Genomic DNA, 22,430 nt, shown 5'->3' with positions numbered 1-22,430 from the left:
GTGATAAGTGGCAGATATGTGAGGAAGCAGAACTAATAAACGGGCTCTGCCCGATCACCAAAATGGCCACCCTGTCAGAACTACAGATCACAAACAACACCGCCAAAACTACAAGTCCCAGAAGCAAGGGGAACCTCAGAAGGTGGAGCCGACTCACAGATAAAGGGTCAAGAAAAACCAGGAAGAAGAGAGAGTGCTGGAAGGAGCTATGAACAATAGAGAAAGAGACTATAGAGATTGGCTGGATTTACCGTGTATGAGCTGGATTGTTTTGGACTTACCTGTTGGCATTTGGACCTGGACCTACCGAGAACCCGGGATTCGTGTACCGAACCCTGCTATCCTTGACCTCGCCTACGGCCTGGGTGGACCAGGAGAAACAAACACACAGGTACTGTCCTGTTGAAAAGAACTCTCATTCTTGGGTGATTTGGTGACAGTTTACCACTTAGTTTGTGACAAACGCTCCTAACCTTGAAGAGGTTTGCCACACGTGGTGGAGGATGCGGGCATGGACTAACATACCACTGGTTAGGTAGAAAAAATAAAAAATAAATGTTCAGTTAGCACTCCAAAGGGGAGTCAGGTTTTTTTTTGTTTTGGCTTTGTTTGGTTAGGACAGTTTTTCAGGAAAATGAGTATGGAGGGAGCCATACAGGCCCTGTTACAGTGGCGGCCGCCCAACAAGAGGCAACTAGAGCTCAACAAATAGTTCATCAGGATGCAATGCGAATGTATCAGGACACGTTACAGATCCAGCACCGCACCAACCAGCTGCTCACAGAAGAGCAAGAGAGAAACACCGGGAGTTAAGAGAAGGCCTAAAAGGGGCTAGCGGACCAAATTGAGGGCTCAATTACCAGCTGCAAAACACAAAGGAGGGCCAATCATTTTCTTCAAAAATGACAGCGCAGGATGATGTGGAAGCATATCTTACCACCTTCGAAAGGACGGCAGAGAGGGAGAAGTGGCCGAAAGAAGAATGGGCAGGGCTTCTGGCACCATACCTGGCAGGGGGACGCTCAAAAAGCGTATTTCGACCTGGAGTTGAAAGATGCACAGGATTACGATAAACTAAAGGGAGAGATCCTGACTAGACTGGGAGTGACTGATACCGTGAGGGCACACCGCTTCCACCAGTGGTCCTACCGACCGGGACAACCCCCACGAACACAGATGTTCGACTTGATTCACCTGGCACGGAAATGGTTGCGACCAGAGACCCGGTCATCCGCCGAGATTGTCGAGACCATCGTACTCAACCAGTTTCAGCGAGGTCTACCCCAAGAAGTGAGACGATGGGTTGGCCAGAACGAGGTACTTTCCGCCGACCATCTCGTGGGCCTGGTTGAACGGTATTGTACGGCAAGAACAGCTGAGCAGGCACAGGAGGAAAGATTCCGTTCCCCAGGCATGGCGAACCAGTGGACAGGGTAAGGCTGTCCCAACATTTAGAGGGGGAAGAGAGCAGCGTGGGGCCATGAGGAAAGAATCAGAATCAGGCCAAGACACTAAGGGAAAAAACGGAAACCGGGACTGGGGGTCGAGGGGTCTCCCCCCGAACCCCTATTATCTGTTACAATTGTAATCAACCAGGACATATTGCAGCCTACTGCCCTATTAAAGAAGAGCCAATGCAATGTAACCTTGGTGAAAATGAAGATGATATACGGTATGCATGTCCTGTTGTAACCACTGTACTTGAAAGATCAAGAAACAAACATATGTGCAGGGTGAAGGTTGAAGGGAAAGAGGTTGAAGCACTGCTGGATTCCGGCAGTATGCTAACCCTGGTCGTTGCAGGCCTAGTGCCAATCATAAACTGGATACAAGACAGGATATCAGTGTTACATGCATTCATGGGGATACCCGTCTGTACCCCACGGCCTTAGTGAGCATACAAACAGAGGACGGTCTGCTGGATTATGAGGTCGGCGTGGTCCCAAAGATGCCATATGATGTAATATTAATGAGACTTTCCTAACTTTGCGAAGTTAGGCCACAAGAATGGCATATTTGAGAAGCCAACAACCCTGACCAAGCAGGAAGAAGCATGGGGCCTTCAACCAAAGCCAAGAAAAGAGGTCTCCCAGGGGACAACATCACAGGTGCTAGTAGGGAGGAGGAGGATGAAGTGGCAAACCTCGCTGATAACGAACAGCCCAGTACTAGTGGGGGGCTGGGGTCGATCTGAATCCAGAGGACGACGATCTAGAACCAGCAGACCTGGCAGGGTCCTTGACTAATTTTGGGACGGCCCAAACCAGGATCCAACGCTGCAGCAAGCCAGAGCAGATGTGCAGGTCGTAGATGGTACTCCCATAAATGTTGGGATGATGCCTAATAGTTTTCCCCACTTCATCATGAAAAGGGTTTGGTGTACAGAGTCTCGAAAATAGGGGTTGATGTGGTGGGAACAGTTGTTGGTTCCCACTCGGTACCGGAGGACAGTACTGGATCTAGCTCATGGGCACACATTCTGGGTGGACACCTTGGTATCGATAAAACCCGAGACCGGATTGTAAGGAGGTTTTACTGGCCAGGAATTCAAGCTGAAGTGGCTCGGCATTGTGGAGAGTGCCCGGAGTGCCAGTTAACAGCTCCCGACCAGCTTTTAGAAGCCCGTTAGTGCCACTCCCCATAATCGAAACGCCATTTGAGAGGATAGCGATGGATTTAGTGGGCCCACTACCCAAATCCGCCAGAGGGCACCAATACATTCTGGTCATTCTAGATTATGCCACTCGCTACCCAGAAGCCATTCCCCTTCGGACGATGACTTCCAAAAAATATCGCAAAGGAATTAGTGCTCTTGTTCACCAGGGTAGGGGTTCCAAAGGAGATCCTACCGACCAGGACCCTTTATGTCCGCCTTATGGACCTTTTGTAAACTGTGGCAGGTGAAACAGTTGAGGACATCGGTTTACCATCTCAGACGGACGGGCTGGTTGAGAGATTCAACCGAACCCTGAAGTCAATGCTCAGGAAGGTAATCGATAAGGATGGGAAAAACTGGGATTGCATGTTGCCGTATCTGATGTTTGCCATTAGAGAGGTTCCTCAAGCCTCGCTGGGGTTTCTCCTTTGAGCTGTGGTATATGGGAGGCATCCCGGGGGAATCTTAGACATCGCCCTGGGAAACCTGGGAGCACCAATCCACCCCGTATACTAGTGTCATAGAGCACGTCACGGAAATGCAAGATAGGATAGCCACAGTCATGCCCATCGTCAGAGAGCACATGAGACAAACACAGGAACACCAGCGCACACTTATAACCGCAGGCTACCTGAGGGAATTTCAACAGGAGATAAGGTGTTAGTGCTGATCCCCACGGTAGAGTGTAAACTACTAGCCATGGAAAGGACCATATGAAGTACTGAGAGAATAGGAGAGGTCAATTATCGGATCCGACAGCCAGGTCGACGGCCCCAGGAACAGATTTATCACATAAACCTGTTAAAAGCATGGAGAGAGAGAGAAACACTAATGGTCACATACCCCACACACATTCAGGAGACAGCCAAGTAAATATTTCACCCACTCTGTCCCCAGCGCAAGTACAGGAAGTAAAGACCTGATCCAGAAAAACAGAGATGTGTTTTCAGAGGTACCTGGCCGAACTGAGGTTACGGCTCATGATATCGTTTCCCTACCAGGGAGAAAAGTGAGTATGAGGCCATATCGGGTACCCGAGGCTCGACGGGCCGCGATTAGAGCAGAGACTGAGAAAATGTTGACAGCTGGAGTGGTCGAAGAGTCACATAGTGAGTGGTCTAGCCCAATTGTGATGGTCTCCAAGCCCGATGGGTCTTTGCGGTTCTGTAACGACTTTCGGAAGGTAAATGAAATCTCGAAGTTTGATGCCTACCCCATGCCCCGAGTAGATGAACTACTGGAGAAAATCGGTCATGCTCGGTACATTACGACCCTTGATCTGACAAAAGGGTACTGGCAAATTCCTCTGACCCCAGGGCCAAAGAAAAGACAGCCTTTTGCAACACCTGACGGTTTGTTTCAATACACCGTCATGCCATTCGGCTTACACGGGGCCCCAGCCACCTTTCAACGGCTCATGGACAAAGTCCTAAAACCGCACAAAGCATACGCCGCAGCTTATTTAGATGACGTGGGGATCTACAGCCCAGATTGGGAATCCCACTTACCCCGGGTGTTAGACGCCCTTAGAAAGGCAGGGCTCACAGCAAACCCTGCCAAGTGTTATGTGGGGTTAGAGGAAACAGAGTACCTGGGATACACTGTGGGAAGAGGGTTAATCAAACCCCAACATAAGAAGGTGAAGGCAATTAGAGAATGGCCGAAACCAGTAAATAAGAAGCAGGTTCGAGCCTTCCTAGGGCTGACCGGTTACTACCGGAAGTTCATCCCAAGTTATGCCACAGTGGCCGCCCCACTTACCGACATGACTAGAGCCAGAGGGCCAAACATGGTCAAATGGGATGAAAGGGCCACCAAAGCATTTAGGACATTACAGGAGGCTCTCTGCTGTAATCCAGTGCTGGTGGTACCAGACTTTGAGAAAGAGTTTGTGGTTCAGACGGATGCCTCAGAGGTCGGCTTGGGAGCAGTGCTATCCCAAGAGGTAGAAGGGGTGGAACACCCCATCCTGTTTTTAAGCAGGAAGCTGGAACCACGGAAACCAACTACTCAGTCGTTGAGAAAGAGGCGCTGGCAGTAAAGTGGGCTCTAGAAAGCCTGAAGTACTACCTGCTGGGCGCCACTTCACCCTCATCAGTGACCATGCCCCACTCACCTGGATGCATAGGGCTAAAGAGAAGAACGCTCGGGTGATGCGGTGGTTTTTGAGTCTCCAACCGTTTCATTTTGACTTGAAACACAGAGCAGGGAAGGAAATGGGAAACGCGGATGGGTTATCCCGCATGCATGCATATTTTGCTGCGGTAGCCCGACCTAGGTCGGATCTAGGGGGAGAGATATGTGGCAAAGAAGGGGGTCGAGTGATAAGTGGCAGATATGTGAGAGCAGAACTAATAAACGGGCTCTGCCCGATCACTAAAATGGCCACCCCTGTCAGAACTACAGATCACAAAATGGCCGACCGCCAAAACTACAAGTCCCAGAAGCAAGGGGAACCCTCAGAAGGTGGAGCCGACTCACAGATAAAGGGTCAAGAAAAACCAGGAAGAGAGAGAGAGTGCTGGAAGGAGCTATGAACAATAGAGAAAGAGACTATAGAGATTGGCTGGATTTACTGTGTATGAGCTGGATTGTTTTGGACTTACCTGTTGGCGTTTGGACCTGGACCTACCGAGAACCCGATTCGTGTACCGAACCCTGCTATCCTTGACCTCGCCTACGGCCTGGGTGGACCAGGACAAACACACAGGTACTGTCCTGTTCGAAAGAACTCTCATTCTTGGGTGATTTGGTGACAGTTTACCACTTAGTTTGTGACAAACGCTCCTAACCTTGAAGAGGTTTGCCACAGCCTATATCTCTCTTCTCTTTGTGACAGGCTGGTTTTAAATGACTTCTGTGAAATGTTTCTGTATTTCTTTATCTGCATTTCTTTCTGCGCTACTCTAGGGTTTTTATTATTGCTTGGATAACCTTATCTCTATTATGTATTGATTTATTTTTCATTCTTTGTGCGGTGCGTACTGCACAGAACACCTGAAGAATTATCACTGGGAATTATCATTGTGAATCATTGTAATGTTTGTTTATGTGTCAATTAATCCCGTAAGGGATGGGTTGCCAACTGGCGATTTGACACAATCAAAACACCTACATGATGAATGGTGGAGGCCAAAACTTTCTCCACAACTAATCGGGCTTTCTTCTCTTGATAACCGCAGGTGGTTGGCAGTTAATCTTGAGTTTGTCGGTAACGGTGTGGTCTTAGCCGCAGCTATTCTCTCAGTGATGGGGAAAGACACCCTGAGCCCTGGCATTGTTGGTTTGGCTGTGTCACACTCCCTCCAGGTAAGATATTACACCCTATACCGTAGTCATTATAGGTAGACAACTCATTTTGCAACAAAGAATAGTCCTTTTAATATTTTGTATCCGGCTACAATCACACAAAACCCATTACAGGCAATCCCTTTTATATTGCATCAGAAAGTGTGTGGTTTACCAAACTGAAAAAAGCAGAAGAATAGCCTACCTACGTGCTGCACAATCCTAACTGCATATTACCTCAAATGAGAGAGCTCTGTTTTAATTTGAACCTCGCAATTGTGTTGTGCAGGTGACTGGCATTCTGAGCTGGATTGTGAGATCATGGACAGACGTAGAGAACAACATTGTGTCTGTTGAGAGGGTGAAGGAGTATGCTGACACTGCAAAAGAGGTAAGCATCTGCATACCTTCTCTCTTAGCTAATACTCCCAATGAAATTAGCTGTTATACAAGTAATATGCATGACAGGAGTCATGACATTAACATTGTAAGTTATGTCGGCAGTTACTGTTTCATGAATGTTATTCATTCTCTTTTTTAGGTTTACAGTAACTGAAGTGTTGCCAAACTAACCATTTTCTAGCCAGGTTTGCAGTAACTGAAGTGTTGCCAAACTAACCATTGTTTAGCCAGGTTTACAGTATCTGAAGTTTTGCCTAACTAACCATTATCTAGCAAGGTTTACAGTAACTGACGTGTTGTGCAACTAACCTGTTTAGATCTATAGACATAGAGGGACAAAGAACATAGATATAGAGACACAGATCCATTTAATCTTAACTGTTCTCTATACTCACCAGGCTGTGTGGACCGTGGAGGGCAGTTCCCTGCCTCTGGCCTGGCCTCAGACTGGCACTATAGAGTTCCAAGACTATGGACTGCAGTACCGCAAGGGCCTGGACTGGGCACTGAAAGGCATCACCCTGAAAATCCAGGAGAGAGAAAAGGTCAGTACAATCTAGAATGAGGTAGCCTTCTACAGTACCCATAATGCTTTGTTTATGATATTCAGTTTTGTCTGAGGCAACATACTCCTTTTACAGTTTTATCATACTTAGGACCAGGGGCATTTTCCCGGCCATGTTACCTGACCAGTAAAAACTATTTGATCCTATCTAACGAAGGGTCTCATTTGTCATTCTTAGGTTGGCATTGTGGGCAGAACCGGAGCTGGAAAGTCTTCCCTTGCCCTGGGGATCTTCAGAATCCTAGAGGCAGCCAAGGGAGCGATCTACATCGATGGAGTCAACATCGCAGAGATCGGACTCCACGACCTCAGATCCCGCATTACCATCATCCCACAGGTACTACAGTTATTGATTGACTGATTTTATTTGATAATCCCCCAAAATGTCTTACTACAGTGATGGTAACTGACTTTTGCTTCTTCCTCCAACAGGACCCTGTATTGTTCTCCGGCTCTCTGCGTATGAACCTTGACCCCTTCGACACGTATACTGACGAGGAAATATGGAGTTCGCTAGAGCTTGCGCACCTCAAGAACTTTGTGTCCAACCTGCCTGACAAACTGAATTATGAATGCTCGGAAGGAGGAGAGAACCTCAGGTACAGACAATTGATATATTTGACCATATAAAATAATAGTATATATAAATATATACCATTTAGCAGACGCTTTTATCCAAAGCAACTTACAGTCATGCGTGCCTACACTTTATGCATGCATATCTGTCACACCTGCTCCCGCTCTTCCCAACCTGGTGCTCGAGGTAATCACTTTGTTGATTACCCCCTGTATATCTGTCTGTTCCTTGGTTGTTTTCCGTGTCCGCATTGTGTTATGTGTTCCTGTCCAGGCACAGTTCCTGTTCCGTTTAATATCCGTCAGCTAATAAACCTTCACTCCCCGTACCTGCTTCTCATCTCCTGCGTCGCTCCCGTGACAATATGTGACACATATCAACTGAGCTACAAAGACCCACCAAAGACCAAACACAAAGCATATAGGCTAGGGCTGGTGTCCTGCATCCAGATTAAGCCTATTCCTGGACTACAAATTATATTGAGCATTATTTTTGCTTCATCTGGTCTACTATATCTGGTTCTATCACCTGTCAACCTCTATATTCTGTGCTTTGGTGCTCAAAAGTTTAAGTGTCAATATTCAACCTTCACTTGACTTGTCTCCTTCTCTAGTCTGGGTCAGCGCCAGCTGGTCTGCCTGGCCCGCGCTCTCCTCCGTAAGACCAAGATCCTGGTTCTGGATGAGGCCACAGCCGCTGTGGACCTGGAGACAGACACCCTGATCCAGTCCACCATCAGACAACAGTTTGAGGACTGCACCGTGCTCACCATCGCCCACCGCCTCAACACCATCATGGACTATACCAGGTAAGGCTCTCTGCTATACTTTTTGCCCAGCGCCAGTTGTCTCAAGTTTGGGATGTGCATATCAATTCCTTTCCTACACCTAGTAGCTACTACGCCCCAGTCAAATGATGTCGCAACATCTCAAAATCAATGGTTCTGTCACAGAATTTGACACTTCTTCTCTCTCTTCCTTCCACAGAGTGATAGTGATGGACAAAGGCCACATCTCGGAGATGGACTCCCCAACCAACCTCATCTCAAACAGAGGACAGTTCTACCGTATGTGCCGAGAGGCTGGGCTAGTCTAAAAGCTACCCAGCTCCGAGGTGGCTCTGGCCAGGGGAAAATTCTGATGGCCCTGGCTCTTCCAAACTAACACATGTAGAATCGGCCATTCCAAGCTCCACGATCCAGGCAGTTCAAACTCTTCCTGAGAGCAATGCTTTTATAACAACCAGGAACTGAAGTCGGTGTAAACCAAAGATGACTCAGAAGCAAAGCTGATGACGATTTAGTGAACAGTATGTACTCTCTGGTCACGATAAAGACATGTAACCTACGCACACTTAAACTGGTGCTCGGAAGGGGGAAGAGACATCAAGCCCCGATCTCAAAGACTGTAATTTATGAAGCTATTATTGGACGCAGATGGGTTGTTGCTAGGCAAACATTTTAAATATTTTATATAGGCTGTTGCAATGAAAGTTATGGAGATGAAAGTCAGATTGAGTGCAAAATCCAAAGGACTTTGGTTCCGTCTCTGAATGTGAACCAAATTATTTTTGTAGATCTGCTACATTTAATGAAGCATCTTTTTGAAGAACACTTGGGTACCTTTGATGTTGAGTTGAAATCTCAGACAACCAAATCCGACTATTTTCTTCATATCAGTGATGGTAACTGACATTTGGGTCTTCCTCCAACAGGACCCCTGTGTTATCACCTCATCAGACAGAAAAAAAGTTTATAATAAATTCAGATCTATTCTCATACCATTCAACCACGGGGTAAGTCTAGAGAAAGTGGAGCAATATTCTCTGACTGAACACTAGCCTTAAAGGGCTGTCCCTGTAAAACCCAGAAAACACAAAGCTTTTCACAGTCATCAATCTGAAATTGAACCCTATTCCACAGAATATAGTGCACTTTTTTAGGCTTTGTACTATATAGGGAATAGGGTGCCATTTCAGACGCACAAACACACTCATCAGTCTGATTCCTACCCAGCCATTTCAGTGTTTTATGAGTCTGGTCAAAGAAGAAAACACTGCAGCGAGCCAAGGTGCTTAGCTAGCCTAGCGTCCAACTATTCTGCGGTATTTGTTTATTTCAGTCTAAGTAAACACATAAAACGGTCAATAGAATCTGTATGGTTGGGTATGTAGGACTAAAATACCTGAAGATTCAACTGTTACAGTGGTGACGGGAAACCCATCATGAATGAAGAGAACGCCTTTCCAAAACAATGGACAAAACGTGTCAAACAAAAAAAGGAGGAAAAAAGTTTCTCTCCACTTTACATCTGTCAGTCATTCCACCTACACACACACCCTAATTCTCACAGCTATGGGTGCGACACACATGTGCACGCATGCACAGACCACCTAATTCTCAAAGGTATGGGTGACATATTGAGGTAACAGACTCTCATCACATCCCATTCAATGTCAGTGTTATTGTTGTTATTCCTTTGGTTCCAGTTATGACTGGCTGTAAATAGACATTCCTTCCTGTTTATATCTATAACATGGACTTTTCCAAAAGAAGTCAAAGGATCTTAATATTTTTGTCTTACTGGTTTAGACAATATGCTAAGAAGAAACTATACACTATTTGTGAAATAATGAACATGGAAGTTGCCTTCAAATTCTAAGAGATTGTATTATATTTATACTTTTTGTATTCAATCTGTTCATTTTTTTGATTGAACATTTTACTGTGCAATAATTCATGCTGGAAATAATAAAACTGTTTTGAAAATAATGTTTTTGTGAGTCTTGTCTGTGAAACCTTTATGCCTCTATGCCTTATATAAGTATGAGTCAAGCATGACTGCAGGCAGTTGGGTAATGTAATGACTGTAATATAAATGGGATCACATTTTCCAAAGCCTGTCATTGACAGGGTGTGCAGACCACAGGAGGCTGCTGAGGGGAGGACAGCGTATAACAATGGCCAGAACAGAGCAAATGGAATGTGTTTGTTTGATATCATTCCAACTCCACTCCAACCTTTACCACGATCCCGTCCTCCCCAATTAAGTTGCCACCAACCTCCTGCGATGCAGACATTAGGCATAATTTGCTTACAGTAAAGGCACTAGTCACCACAGCCAAAGTCATAAAATCTACTTAAAATGTGATTTTAAACCTAACCTTAATAACACTGCTAACATCATGCCTATACCTGACCTTCTGTTATTAAGAACAAAAAGCTCATTTTTGTTTTCATAAATGTTTACGACATAGACCACTTGGACTTTGTCGCTGTGGGTACTAGTGGGAAACGATTTGGTCATGCCCAGGCAAGTAACCCAGTTAGATCACTAGGTGGGAGCAAAAGTGAACTTGTGAAGCTAACAGTTTACCCTCTGAACTCGGTGAGGGACACGAAGGGCATTTGTTTATACCTGTTGCAATGGCGACCATAACGGAACTGAACTGCGGTAAGCATTGTCCTTTCTTTCACTTTAAAAGTATATATTACATTTATTAAACGGAAGCGAATTGCAACTGTGCAACTATTTCATAGTTCATGCAACGCACGGTGTAAGAAGAGGACAGTAGGTAGCGCTAGCTATCAAAGTTTGCCTGGCTATCGTACAGAGCAACACACCTTAAATTGTACGTTATTAATATGTGCCCACAAGTTGCAGAGGTTTTTAAGATACCATTTTCAACAGCTTATCTTCTCTCCCAGCTCTGAGAGAGCCTGGAGTCTCGAGGTGTGTTGGGTCAGCTGAAGGCTCGGATCAGAGCTGAGGTGTTCAATGCGCTCGACGATCAGAGCGAGCCGCGTCCTGTGCTGTCGCACGACAACCTTCTAATCAACGAGCTCATCCGCGAGTACCTGGAATTCAACAAGTATCGATACACAGCGTCTGTGTTGACAGCAGGTGAATAGTAGGCATTCAATTCAACCATATGACAATCCATTTCAGAACTGAATATAAGTGCCATTGGTAGGTTCACCGTTATTCAATTACAAGTTGGATCTTATGACCTTATCAAATCAATGTTTTTCAGAATCAGGTCAACCTGAGGTACCACTTGACAGACAGTTCATGGCGAATGAGCTGAAAGTGGTGGAGGACCCCAGTTCCAGATCTGTGTAAGTTTATCTAGAAATTATTCATAAAAGGTCACAGGAAACTGATTCCAGACCTGAAATACTTATCCTATACTGATTGAAAACTGTAAATACTACTATTAGGCCTAGTAAAGACGTACATATTGTGTGTTTTCAGGCCTCTACTGTACGGATTGCTATCCCACTTCCTAAGCAGCAGTGGAGACAGTGGAGGGAAGCTGTTTCTCAGGGGCTCAGCACCTGCTAATATGACCAGAGACCCTAACACACTCCCTGGTCCTGAGTCTTAACACAGGTGTGTCCTGTCTGTCACTCCAGATTTCACTGGGACTGGGGGTGTTGAGCGACTTTTATTTTATTTTTTATTTTTTTGCAGTTGATGTCAAGAAAGCCTTAGTAGTGTGTGTTAATGTTGCCAAAACAGATTAAAATCAACAGGTCTGCATTTGATTTCATTTGGCCAATTGTTTGTTCCCTGAGACTCTGTAAATGTAGTCTGTTCTTCACTACTGCTATGTCTGCATAGCTGTACATACTGTAGTAAGTGTTTTATGTGCCAATTGCTCATGAAAATGTATCTCAAATAAACATTTGTTTTAATACATTTTTATTTTAATAAAGCATTTTTAGCATATTTGTAATTATTAAATTTTAGGTATAGGCTACACATGTTGATTTTGTTGATGTGGATCTATAGGTAATAATTTATATTTTGGCATTAGGTCTATTGTTTGTAGTTAATGGGTTTATCACTTTATAAATGTTTTATGTTTCATCACACAGTGGCTGTAGTAGCACAAAATAATTTTGCCTGGAGTATTCAGGCATTTTTGCAGTGTATCTTCACTCCCACATTCTCATAAAACTCAGTGATAAACACCTTCCACTGAGGAAGTGCACAGAGGCAATAAACTGTCTCGAATGTCTATTGTGGTCACGACAAACAAAGCCAACATTTATGAAGTCAGTATAGAATGTTTATACAAGTGTTATCTCATGGTCTTAGCATATAGGCATTGTACTGTAGAGCATAATATGCTGTAGCTCACATGTAAAGAAAGACTTAGGCCTGCCTGCCTGCTATCACATCTACCCTGCGTGTCCCAAATGGCACCCTATTCCCTTTATAGTGCACGACTTTTGACCAGGGCCTATAGGGATTCTTTATCACTATTATAGCGAATAGGGTTCCGTTTGGGACATAGCCCATAGGCCTGCCTGCTATCACGTCTCTTATGTAATCTAACTAGTCTAGAGCTGATTTCTCTCACTTGATACATGGCTGCTATAAATTCTAAGGCCAGATGACCATACAGATGACCAAAAAAAAGTGCTCTCTTGAACCTAAAACGTTTATACCTGGAACCAAAAAGGGTTCTCCTATGGGAACAGCAGAAGAACCCTCTTGGAACCCTTTTTTTCCACGTTTACAGTCAGAGCACCGTACTGTTGCTGTATAAGGAAAGATTTGAGCAATGCTCTCCCAGTGCTGCCAAAATCTAAAAGGCTGAAGTTGTCTTGGAACAATGTCCCCTGTGGACTTCTGTTGATTTATCTACATAGTCTACCTCTCTGATGTTAGGAAAGTTATGATGGAGATTTCAAACAACTGATAACAGTGTAGTGGGAGCAGATTCAGAGACACTTTAGCCCAGAATCAGCATGGATTCGCCCTTTTAGTATTAAATCTCTTGAAATCGATATATTGTTGACAAGCCAAGGAGACATAACCCTTTACTATGCATCTCCTATCTGCTTTCACATTTACCACAGAGATGAACTTTTTTTCAACCCAAATTACCATCTCCTTCATATCACTTTATGAAATACTCACTAATCTTTCCGTTTATAAAATGGGAAACGTCCACTTCTCCCTCTCAACTAAATTATTTCTGAGACCTATCCATATCAGTTGAACGAAAAACAATATTTCTACTAATCCCTATATTTACCTAAACCAGGATTCCTCAACTGGCAGTGAATCTATTTGGCCACCCAAGACTGTAAAAACACCAGCAAATCAGCTCCAAGTGACTTTCATTTTGGAAAACTGTTCCAAAGTATTCCCACCCATAATAGAGAGATACACTGAGTATACCAAACATTAAGAACACATTCCTTATATTGAAATGCAGGCCCCCTTTTGCCCTCAGAACATTCTCAATTCATCGGGGTATGGACTCTACAAGGTGTCGAAAGCATTCCACAGGGATGCTAGCCCATGTTGACTCCAATGCTTCCCACAGTTATGTTAAGTTGGCTGGATGTCCTTTGGGTGGTGGACCATTCTTTAAAAACACGGAAACTGTTGAGCGTGAAAAACACAGCAGTGTTGCAGTTCTTGACACAAACCAGTGCGCCTGGCACCGACTACCATACCCCGTTCAAAGGCACATAAATATTTGGTCTTGTCCATTCACAATCCATGTCTCAATTGTCTCCAGGCTTAAAAATCCTTCTTTAACCGGTCTCCTCCCCTTCATCTACACTGCTTAAAGTGGATTTATTAAGTGACATCAATAAGGGATCATAGCTTTCACCTGGATTCACCTGGTCAGTCTGTGTCATGGAAAGAGCAGGTGTTCCTAATGTTTTTTATACTCAGTATATGTGATCGTGTACAAATGTAATTAATGTTTGAAATGGTTATGTTTTAGTCAAATATTATATATGTTTGGGCGCCTTGTGGTCAATTTGCAGTCTATTATGTATAATTATGTTCCGGCCCCCTGACCATCCGATCAAGACAAAATGGGCCAGCAGCTGAATCTAGTTGATGATCCCTGACCTAAACTGATTATGAAGTGAGAAACGTCCTCCTCCTTCCCTCTCCCCGGTCCCTGCTCCCTCTCTTTTTCTCTTTCCTTGTTCTCTATCTCACCCCCCTCCACTCTCCTCTCATCCCTCCCTCCTTCCTTGTGTTCCGTGGGGCAGCTCAGAACTGTAGCTGGAGAGCCCTAGTGACGTCCCTGTGTTGCCTAGACTCAGCGCAGGTCACACAAACATCTGCCTGCTGCTGCCGTGGGCCAGGCCTCTCTCTTCCCTCTCTCACCCGTCTCCCCCATCCTCATTTCCTCTTTCGCCATAAAAGGGAACACAACATTCTTATCTCACTCTGAGAATGACATCGCTCTGAGCTCTGGAAACTCAAGTCTATACCGAGAGTCAGACATCTTTCTTTACCTTGCCTCCTGTTTCCCCAGTCAGATATCTTGTACTGTAGTGTTACAGGTTGTTGTATTGAACTGTACTGTAACAAAGACATGACTTGAATAGCCTGCCATTGCATTGGCAAGTCATCTAAAGAGAAACTAGTTATGAATATGATGTCTATCCATATTCTATGAGATGAACAGGTGTTCCTGTACCTGTTTGTTTACTGAGTGTTAATTCATGGAGATGTTATTTTTTGCTGCTCCTGTAGACACAGTATCAATGGTGACAGCAAAGATGCTTTACAGAAGCAACCTGCATTTGACATCCCTAGGAGTGATGCCATGCACTATTCCTAGAACTCTTTAGCTAATTCTTAGACCAACAGCTCTATCTGCGGATCTCCCTAGCCCTGCCTAGGTTGCACCTCTGCTCAGGCAGTCCAAATCTTTTCTCGGACAGATACATAGCTATATATGCAGAGGAAATAGAACTATGACTGTTGTTATTCACTGGGCCGATTGCCTGAAAATAGGTAGCATTGTTCCACCATTTATATTGTACATTGGAAGTGTGTGCAACATCTGTATAAATACGATTGAGTACAGTGCTGCTTCACTGCACCAGAGAGCAGCGTTGTTTGTTCTGAGCTTAAATTAGAACGCAATTACATTTCTATGGGGACAAATGTATCTACAAACATATGGTTCTGTCAACTGTTTGTCCATCTATGGCTACAAATGGTAGTCAGGGGGGCCGCGGGAGACATAAAGTGTATGTATGGTAAATGATTTAAAGAACTCCGAAAATATGTATTTGTCTTGGATAGTTTTCAGCTCCCATTTAGATTGCGCTGTATAAGGAGAATTTGGTTATGAACTAATACTCATGTCAATAAATCATGACCTTTTTATGCCGTTTTTGGAGGTGAGGGACAAAGCCGGCGAGATTGATATACACTTATGGTTCATGCCCATGTAATCACCAAGTACTGTACTTGTGCATGGCAAAACCCTTCATCTCTCTCTACATCCTTGTAATCAACAGCGTGATCATCAACAACAACAATACCCTTGTCTGGAATGGTGTCCATTTCCTCTTCTACTGTAAGTAACCTTCTCCCAGTCAGAAATGTGGACACCCACCCTCATCACCACCTCCTCCGCATAACCCCAGTCAGACACTTTCTGTCAGAGATGAGTTGAGGCTGAATGAGGCAGGCATCTTGGAGAACCAGAGGAGGGGAGTATGTCTTGGCTCGGACCTATCAGAAGGGCTTCTTTCTCGGCTACAGGCCGTGCCTGGATTGCTGCCTCGTCCTGACTTCTGCACTTACCCCGCCAGGGTTTTCCAACTCGTCCGTCCTTCATCTCTCCCCCCCGCACCTCCCACTTTTCTTGGGTCATACATAATGTCTACTGCCTGAGATACAGTCTGTTACACTGTCATTAAAGGGCAATGAATAAATGGAGAAACAAACAAAGTGGCAGTGAGAGGAGAGGTGGAGGGATGAGCAGGGCTCAGGGAGCGGAAAGTCTATACAGACTAAATAACTCCGAACTGTGGTGTGTGCTGGAGAACTGGCGCTTTGAAAATAGTCAGCGCGAGTACCTCATGAAATATAACTTCACGGAATCAACACCCTAGGAATAAGATGACATTTCACAAAAGTGAACGATCCCTTTAAACACACAAATTGTATGCTAATCTGTCGAGGTGATGTCATTAACATCATATGAATGTATATTGATAATAACCAATACTGATCACCAAAACTCTCATAACAAAGACTGATATATTATCTAATGATTTATGTTATGATAAAAAAAACACTGAGATGTCATCAGAGGGAGATGCTACAAGTAAATAGTGCAGAGTTATCCCCATAGAAACACCCCTACTTGTTTGAACAATACCATTGCTGCTGGACCATATTTAGTCACTGGGGCCCAGGCCACCTGCACTAGACTTTTAAGCTGCCCAGATTCCATCCAGACCCCACAGTCCTTATATGGCACAGTGCGTTGCGTCTCTGAATTTCTCTCTCTTTCTCTCTCTCCTTTCTCCTTCCTTACTACACACCAGCCTCCATGATCTTGATGTTGACCAGAGACCCAACCAGCAGGTTTCCAACCCCTAGTCATCCCCCTCCATCTTGGTCCCTTGAACTGTCATCGTCGTTTTGCACACATACCAATGGCGATGTGCTGTTTGGCACCGGAGAGAGGCCCAGTCATGGCATCACAAAGCAAGGTGATTTATTGAGCCAATCAGGTGTCCTTATATAGGACGTTCCATTGGACTAGAGATAGAGGAGCAGGAAAGAGGGAGAAGAGGGGAATGTGATGTGTGTAACAATATGGGGACACACAAACACATGGGACGCATCCCATTTCCTCCTCCTTCCACCACCTTCCTCCCTCGTCCTCCAGTAGTGTGTATCAAGGGGAATCTCTCTCTCTCTTCCCCCTCCTCTAAAGTCCATCAAGACAGATTTTCTCCTCTGGTAACAGCTGGGCTGCCTTGATGGGAGTGGGACTGGACCTTTGTATATACAATAGTACTGTATGTCAATGGGCCTGGACCACAAAACCTCTGGGACGAAGTGCCATTAAACATCATCAGAAGTTTCATGGAGATGTATTGCCAATGGAGATGAATTGCCCATATTATTTATTTTGACAGGCCTAAGTACCATCAAGTGAACAGACAGACTGTAGAGACACAGACTGTATATGTATGCATGGGATATACTGAGATTCCCATGATTTAGAATTCAAAATAGTGAAAAGGGGAGCCAAGTTTGAGTTAAATTTATGTAATTTCCAAAGGTTCTGCGTGATATGATGTGTGCCGAGGGCTCTTGGTGTTGATGGAAGTGTGTACGTCACCCCGCTCCTCCGCTCTCTCCACTGGCTTCCAGTTGAAGCTCGCATCCGCTACAAGACCATGGTGCTTGCCTACGGAGCTGTGAGGGGAACGGCACCTCAGTACCTCCAGGCTCTGATCAGGCCCTACACCCAAACAAGGGCACTGCGTTCATCCACCTCTGGCCTGCTCTCCTCCCTACCACTGAGGAAGTACAGTTCCCGCTCAGCCCAGTCAAAACTGTTCGCTGCTCTGGCCCCCCAATGGTGGAACAAACTCCCTCACGACGCCAGGACAGCGGAGTCAATCACCACCTTCCGGAGACACCTGAAACCCCACCTCTTTAAGGAATACCTAGGATAGGATAAAGTAATCCTTCTCACCCCCCTTAAAAGATTTAGATGCACTATTGTAAAGTGGCTGCTCCACTGGATGTCATAAGGTGAATGCACCAATTTGTAAGTCGCTCTGGATAAGAGCGTCTGCTAAATGACTTAAATGTAAATGTAAATGTGCCATTTGGAAAGAGACAGTGACAGTGTCAATTCTAAACATCATCCTTAAAAACAGACAAATGACACCGATAACCACTGTTTACTATAGATGTTGTTGAGCTCCTCAGGCAATATTCCCACAGTAGGTCCATAGGAGGGTCATATAGTCCTTGGATGACTCATCACCCGCATATTCAACAGTTTCTATGAAGGTATAATATTAAATAATTACCATTAATTTAATTGCACTTACAAGTAGGCTATACATATATACTGTACACACACCCCATAACGTTTGCCATTATGCTCACTGAAAGAAAATTAATATGAACAGATACTAAAGTGTACTATGCATACCAGATAACTATAAAGTGTGTCCGCGTCAAATTAAAATACGCGCAGCCAAATTGCAATTCGTTCTGCTTTTCAGCGTCAAGCACGCTGTGAACATGACAGTACTACAGAGTCTTCAAACAAGTACCGTCTTGGACAGTACTTTCGCGCTCTGCGGTAGAATTTGATGATTTTCTGCTGTCAAATCAGAGAGGGGAGGGTCTGCGCGTGCGACTCCACCCTCCGGGTTTAAATGGTAAAGCGAGGTAATTATCAGGGTCATTTGGACTGTTCGTCTTTGGAGTAGGCTACCCTGTCAACCGCAGGACGCTCCAAACCACAACTTTCCAAATCCCCCCTGCTGATTCGAAATCATCAAATTTGTAAGTCGTTTATTTTTTTTGCAAGGCCATTGTTTTACTTTGATACAAGTTGGAGAGAATGAGAGTGCACTTGTTGTTTTGCGCGCACCTTTATTATGCACGCTTAGCGACATGGATTGTGGCTCTTGAAACTGACATTTGTGTTTATCACATGTACCCTATATTGTAATTCCTTCACGTGTTTAGGTTTCACACACAGCATTTATCACTGAGCAAAATGACCCGAAAATAGATATCGGATATCAATTATCACTGTTAATCTCTGTTACAATTGCATGCTTTTGACAGCTGTTTTCGCATGACTCTAATGTAAATGCAGAACAAGCCAAATCACCCCAGAAGAAATGACTATCCGTGGTAGCCGATACAATGTAACTGCTGTGCTGACACCTGTCTGATGCAGTCATATGATGCTGTGGTTAAAAAGTCTGTGACCTTTTATGTTGGCCATCTTTATCAGCGAATTCTTCCCTTTATCAGTATTGCACAACATTGCCTAACAATGCCTTTCTTTACCATGTTTTCTATACACTAACCAGCAGTCATGTTATTTATACTGTAACAGCTTGGAATAACAGCTTGACTGAATTATTTACACCAGTCGTGCCATGTTATAGGAAGTAAGGGGAAGTTGACTTTGTATATCTGAAAGAAGAAACGGGCTGAACGCTAACCAAAGTGTTTCCTGTTCTCCTAATATGGTAGTTTAAAGCTGTCTGTCTTGATGCCGAACTTTGCGGTGTGGTGTCTCAGGGTAGACTTGTCACTTGTGAGAGTCGTATCCTCTCCAAAATGTCTGTGACTGAGCAGAAATACACTGGGGTCGTCATAGTAACTGAGGTTGACCTGATGTTGAAACACAGCCTCATAGTTTGCTGACAGAAGTGGCTATCATATGATTATGCTGCATGGGAGTTTGAGTAAAGCAAGCATGTGGTTTTCTATCTCAGTCTGAGGACTTTGTTACCTCTCAGCTATCTTGTCTCTGACTTTGGCGATTCATTTTGACGGCCTTTGTCGATCCACCACAGGGAGCCTGCAGCATCATCAAAATGATATTTTCAACCAACTTTCAGCCAAGTCTTTTGGTGAAATAAAGCACTGCTCTAAGGCACAAGTAAAAACAACATGGTCAGAAAGTCTATCAGGAGAAAATAAAGGCAGATGCTTTTAGAGGTGGAGAACGGCCAAACTGCCTAATAAGAAGAGCGGTGTTTGGAGTAAGCAACACGTGAGACACAATAGCAGTAGAACCCAAGACTGAAATGCATGGTACTCTGACTATCTCTGGGCAGGTAGTTCCAACATTAACCTTAATTGCGTTTCAATGACCTAACACAACTGTGCGTTCATAGGCTTCATTCTTCTTCAATGTTACAGGACCAGGCTTTTATGTTTTTATTTGGATGTACTGGATTGGAGTGTTTATTCATCACATACCTCAGCATGCAAATCTATTGGAATCCGGTATCATTACACCTGGTTTTCGCTCACTAGGATAACTGTGTCTGTATTTACATGTGGGCCTATTGCAGTTCATCAGGACTCAGAGCGCAACAAATCAGCTGCCTGGCTACCAACACTCCTTGCTCCGGCCAAAAGATACGTTTCATCTCCACAATGAGTCTGGATCTGAGTACTTCCCTGACGATTTCTAGAACGCAAACACGTTCTAACTGTTCTGATTGGTCTCAGAAACCCGACTGCTTTTAGACTTTTAAAAAATTGACTGTGATACTCTGATTGGTTAGAAATGATCCTATTGCTGATGACTTTGTTTTGTCCAACACCTCACTTTGACATCACCACAAATGACTTCAATGATGGCAGTCTCAGACTGAAGTATGTAGTGAACATAGAGCAGAGTTTGAGACATCAGGTGAGGAAAATCAGGGCCTTCGTGTTAGTTGACACAGAATACCAGCCGATATACCAGAGTGGTGAATGTGTTAGATTCTGTGATAGTTTGGGAGAATTACCTTTATTAGGCCTAACTCTTATCCTGGCATAGCTGAGTGCAATCCATTTGAGTCGTCAAGGCTTGATGATAGTGTTTAGTAACAGTACAGTAACTATTAGGAAATTAGTTTTTGCAATGAAGCCAGGAATAAGGGAAGGGATGGAATGATGAGGGAGAGGGTAAAGCTTTTCACAGGCCCAGGGGTCACCATTCAGCCCCTACAAATAGAAAGGTCAAGTAGTCTCCTGGGCAACCAGTCCATTCATACACAAATAATTTAAACAGTGGTTTATTTGGAACTTAGCGGGTCAGTGGCTGTGCGTGCAAGACCACAGGAGGTTCCACTATTTAATGAAAACGGTTCCTACTCTATCTCTATACTATTCTGTGATGAGTTGGACATTTGCCTCGTACCAGATACCAGGATTAGATACGACAATCAATGAGTTCTTATCTGATGATACATGAAGTGATTCCTTATCTTCTGGCTTTGCTTCCTGGAAAGACAAACTTTGCTACTGAGAATTTCACCATAATTTGACTGTACCCTCTCCTTTCTCCTCCTCCTGCTCCTCTCTTCTCTACCCTGTTTTCCCCTGCCCCTCATTCTCCTGACAGTATTGACAAACAGAATCCTCTGAGACTCCTCTCCTCCTCCACCTCATCCTCCCTCATTTTCCCTCCCTATCATGCTCTTCAAGTACGGTCTTATAGTCTCTACCCAGGCTGGACTGCACCCTGTCAGCCCCCTACTCAGACAGCTGTCGTCAGTGTATGCTGGCTGAGAACAAAGGTGAACACGCGTTGACACAACAAGATGAAGAGCGAGACAGAGGGGGGGAGAGGAGAGTAGGGGGTGAGAAACCACTGACCATGCGTAGACAAGAAGGGGAGGAAAGTGCTGAAATGTTAAGGATTTTAGGGATAAGAGAGAAAGATATAAAAATAGTAGAGAGAGGGGTCTAAATTGTTTGAGAGGTGCAGAAAAGTTCAAGGGAGTGAACGCACTTGTCTTGCTGCATCTACAGTGACTGTACTGGAGGGGAGTGTCAGGAAAAGTCCACTTATCCTCAGTCAGTAAAGGAAATAGTTCATACTGGATCAGCTGTAATGTCTCCCCTTCATACACAACCTTGGACTACTGTGTTAGAGCTGCATGGGGTTGTGTACTAGTATGGCCCCAGTTTATTCTGTGCTCTGCAACCATTGCAAATAAGGAATAGGGTAGAGGACAATGTCCTTTTTCCTAAAAAAAAATAGTGTTTCACTCTGGCTAAGTGGATATTTATGCTTTTGTGGGTAGTTTGGCTCTGGCTGGTCCCAGGGGACGCAGTGACAATCTTTCCCAGGAGGACTTGTGACTTGTTCGCATAGTTCCCATTTCTAGTCCTAGAAAGAGCATGCCAGTCTAACTGTGACTGGGTTGGATAGGAATGATGGGTGCAGGGACTCCATGATGTAGTGTAATTTATTATAGTCTGAATCTTATCAAACAAGAGTAGATTGATTTACCAGTACAAAGGTCAACATTTATCATTAGTTATGTCCTATGTCTGCATAGTCTGATTGTAATTTAAAAGATAGTGTCAGAATCCTTTAGACACTGTAGTACTATTGAACTGGATCCATTACAGTGGAGGCTGCTGAGGGGAGGA

General features: G+C 44.4%; 2 protein-coding genes and 1 long non-coding RNA gene across 3 annotated transcripts in view; 2 read left to right on the top strand and 1 right to left on the bottom strand.

The window, feature by feature from the left end:
- Positions 1–6,825, bottom strand: part of LOC115142416 (uncharacterized) — a 19,070-nt gene extending 12,245 nt beyond the window's left edge. The window contains exon 1 of the long non-coding RNA XR_010458731.1: positions 6,742–6,825. This is a non-coding gene — a long non-coding RNA (uncharacterized LOC115142416). The remainder of the gene's footprint in view (positions 1–6,741) is intronic.
- LOC115142413 (multidrug resistance-associated protein 1-like) overlaps positions 1–10,258 on the top strand; it is a 40,260-nt gene extending 30,002 nt beyond the window's left edge. The window contains 7 exon segments of the mRNA XM_065001467.1: positions 5,839–5,965; positions 6,234–6,335; positions 6,745–6,891; positions 7,090–7,248; positions 7,344–7,510; positions 8,102–8,296; positions 8,475–10,258. Coding sequence (XP_064857539.1) covers positions 5,839–5,965; positions 6,234–6,335; positions 6,745–6,891; positions 7,090–7,248; positions 7,344–7,510; positions 8,102–8,296; positions 8,475–8,583 — 1,006 coding nt within the window. The 3' untranslated portion in view covers positions 8,584–10,258.
- Positions 10,259–11,200: 942 nt separating this feature from the next.
- Positions 11,201–12,188, top strand: LOC115142411 (centrosomal protein 20-like; the record flags this gene model as incomplete). The annotated part of the gene is made up of 3 exons (XM_065000778.1): positions 11,201–11,390; positions 11,521–11,605; positions 11,742–12,188. Coding segments are annotated over 3 exons (408 nt in total), but the record flags the coding sequence as incomplete, so codon positions are not given.
- Positions 12,189–22,430: the final 10,242 nt, after the last annotated feature.

This window comes from Oncorhynchus nerka, linkage group LG15, assembly GCF_034236695.1.
Source record: "Oncorhynchus nerka isolate Pitt River linkage group LG15, Oner_Uvic_2.0, whole genome shotgun sequence".
In the NCBI taxonomy this organism is placed as follows: Eukaryota; Metazoa; Chordata; class Actinopteri; order Salmoniformes; family Salmonidae; genus Oncorhynchus; species Oncorhynchus nerka.
This window is presented reverse-complemented; position numbering and strand designations above follow the sequence as displayed.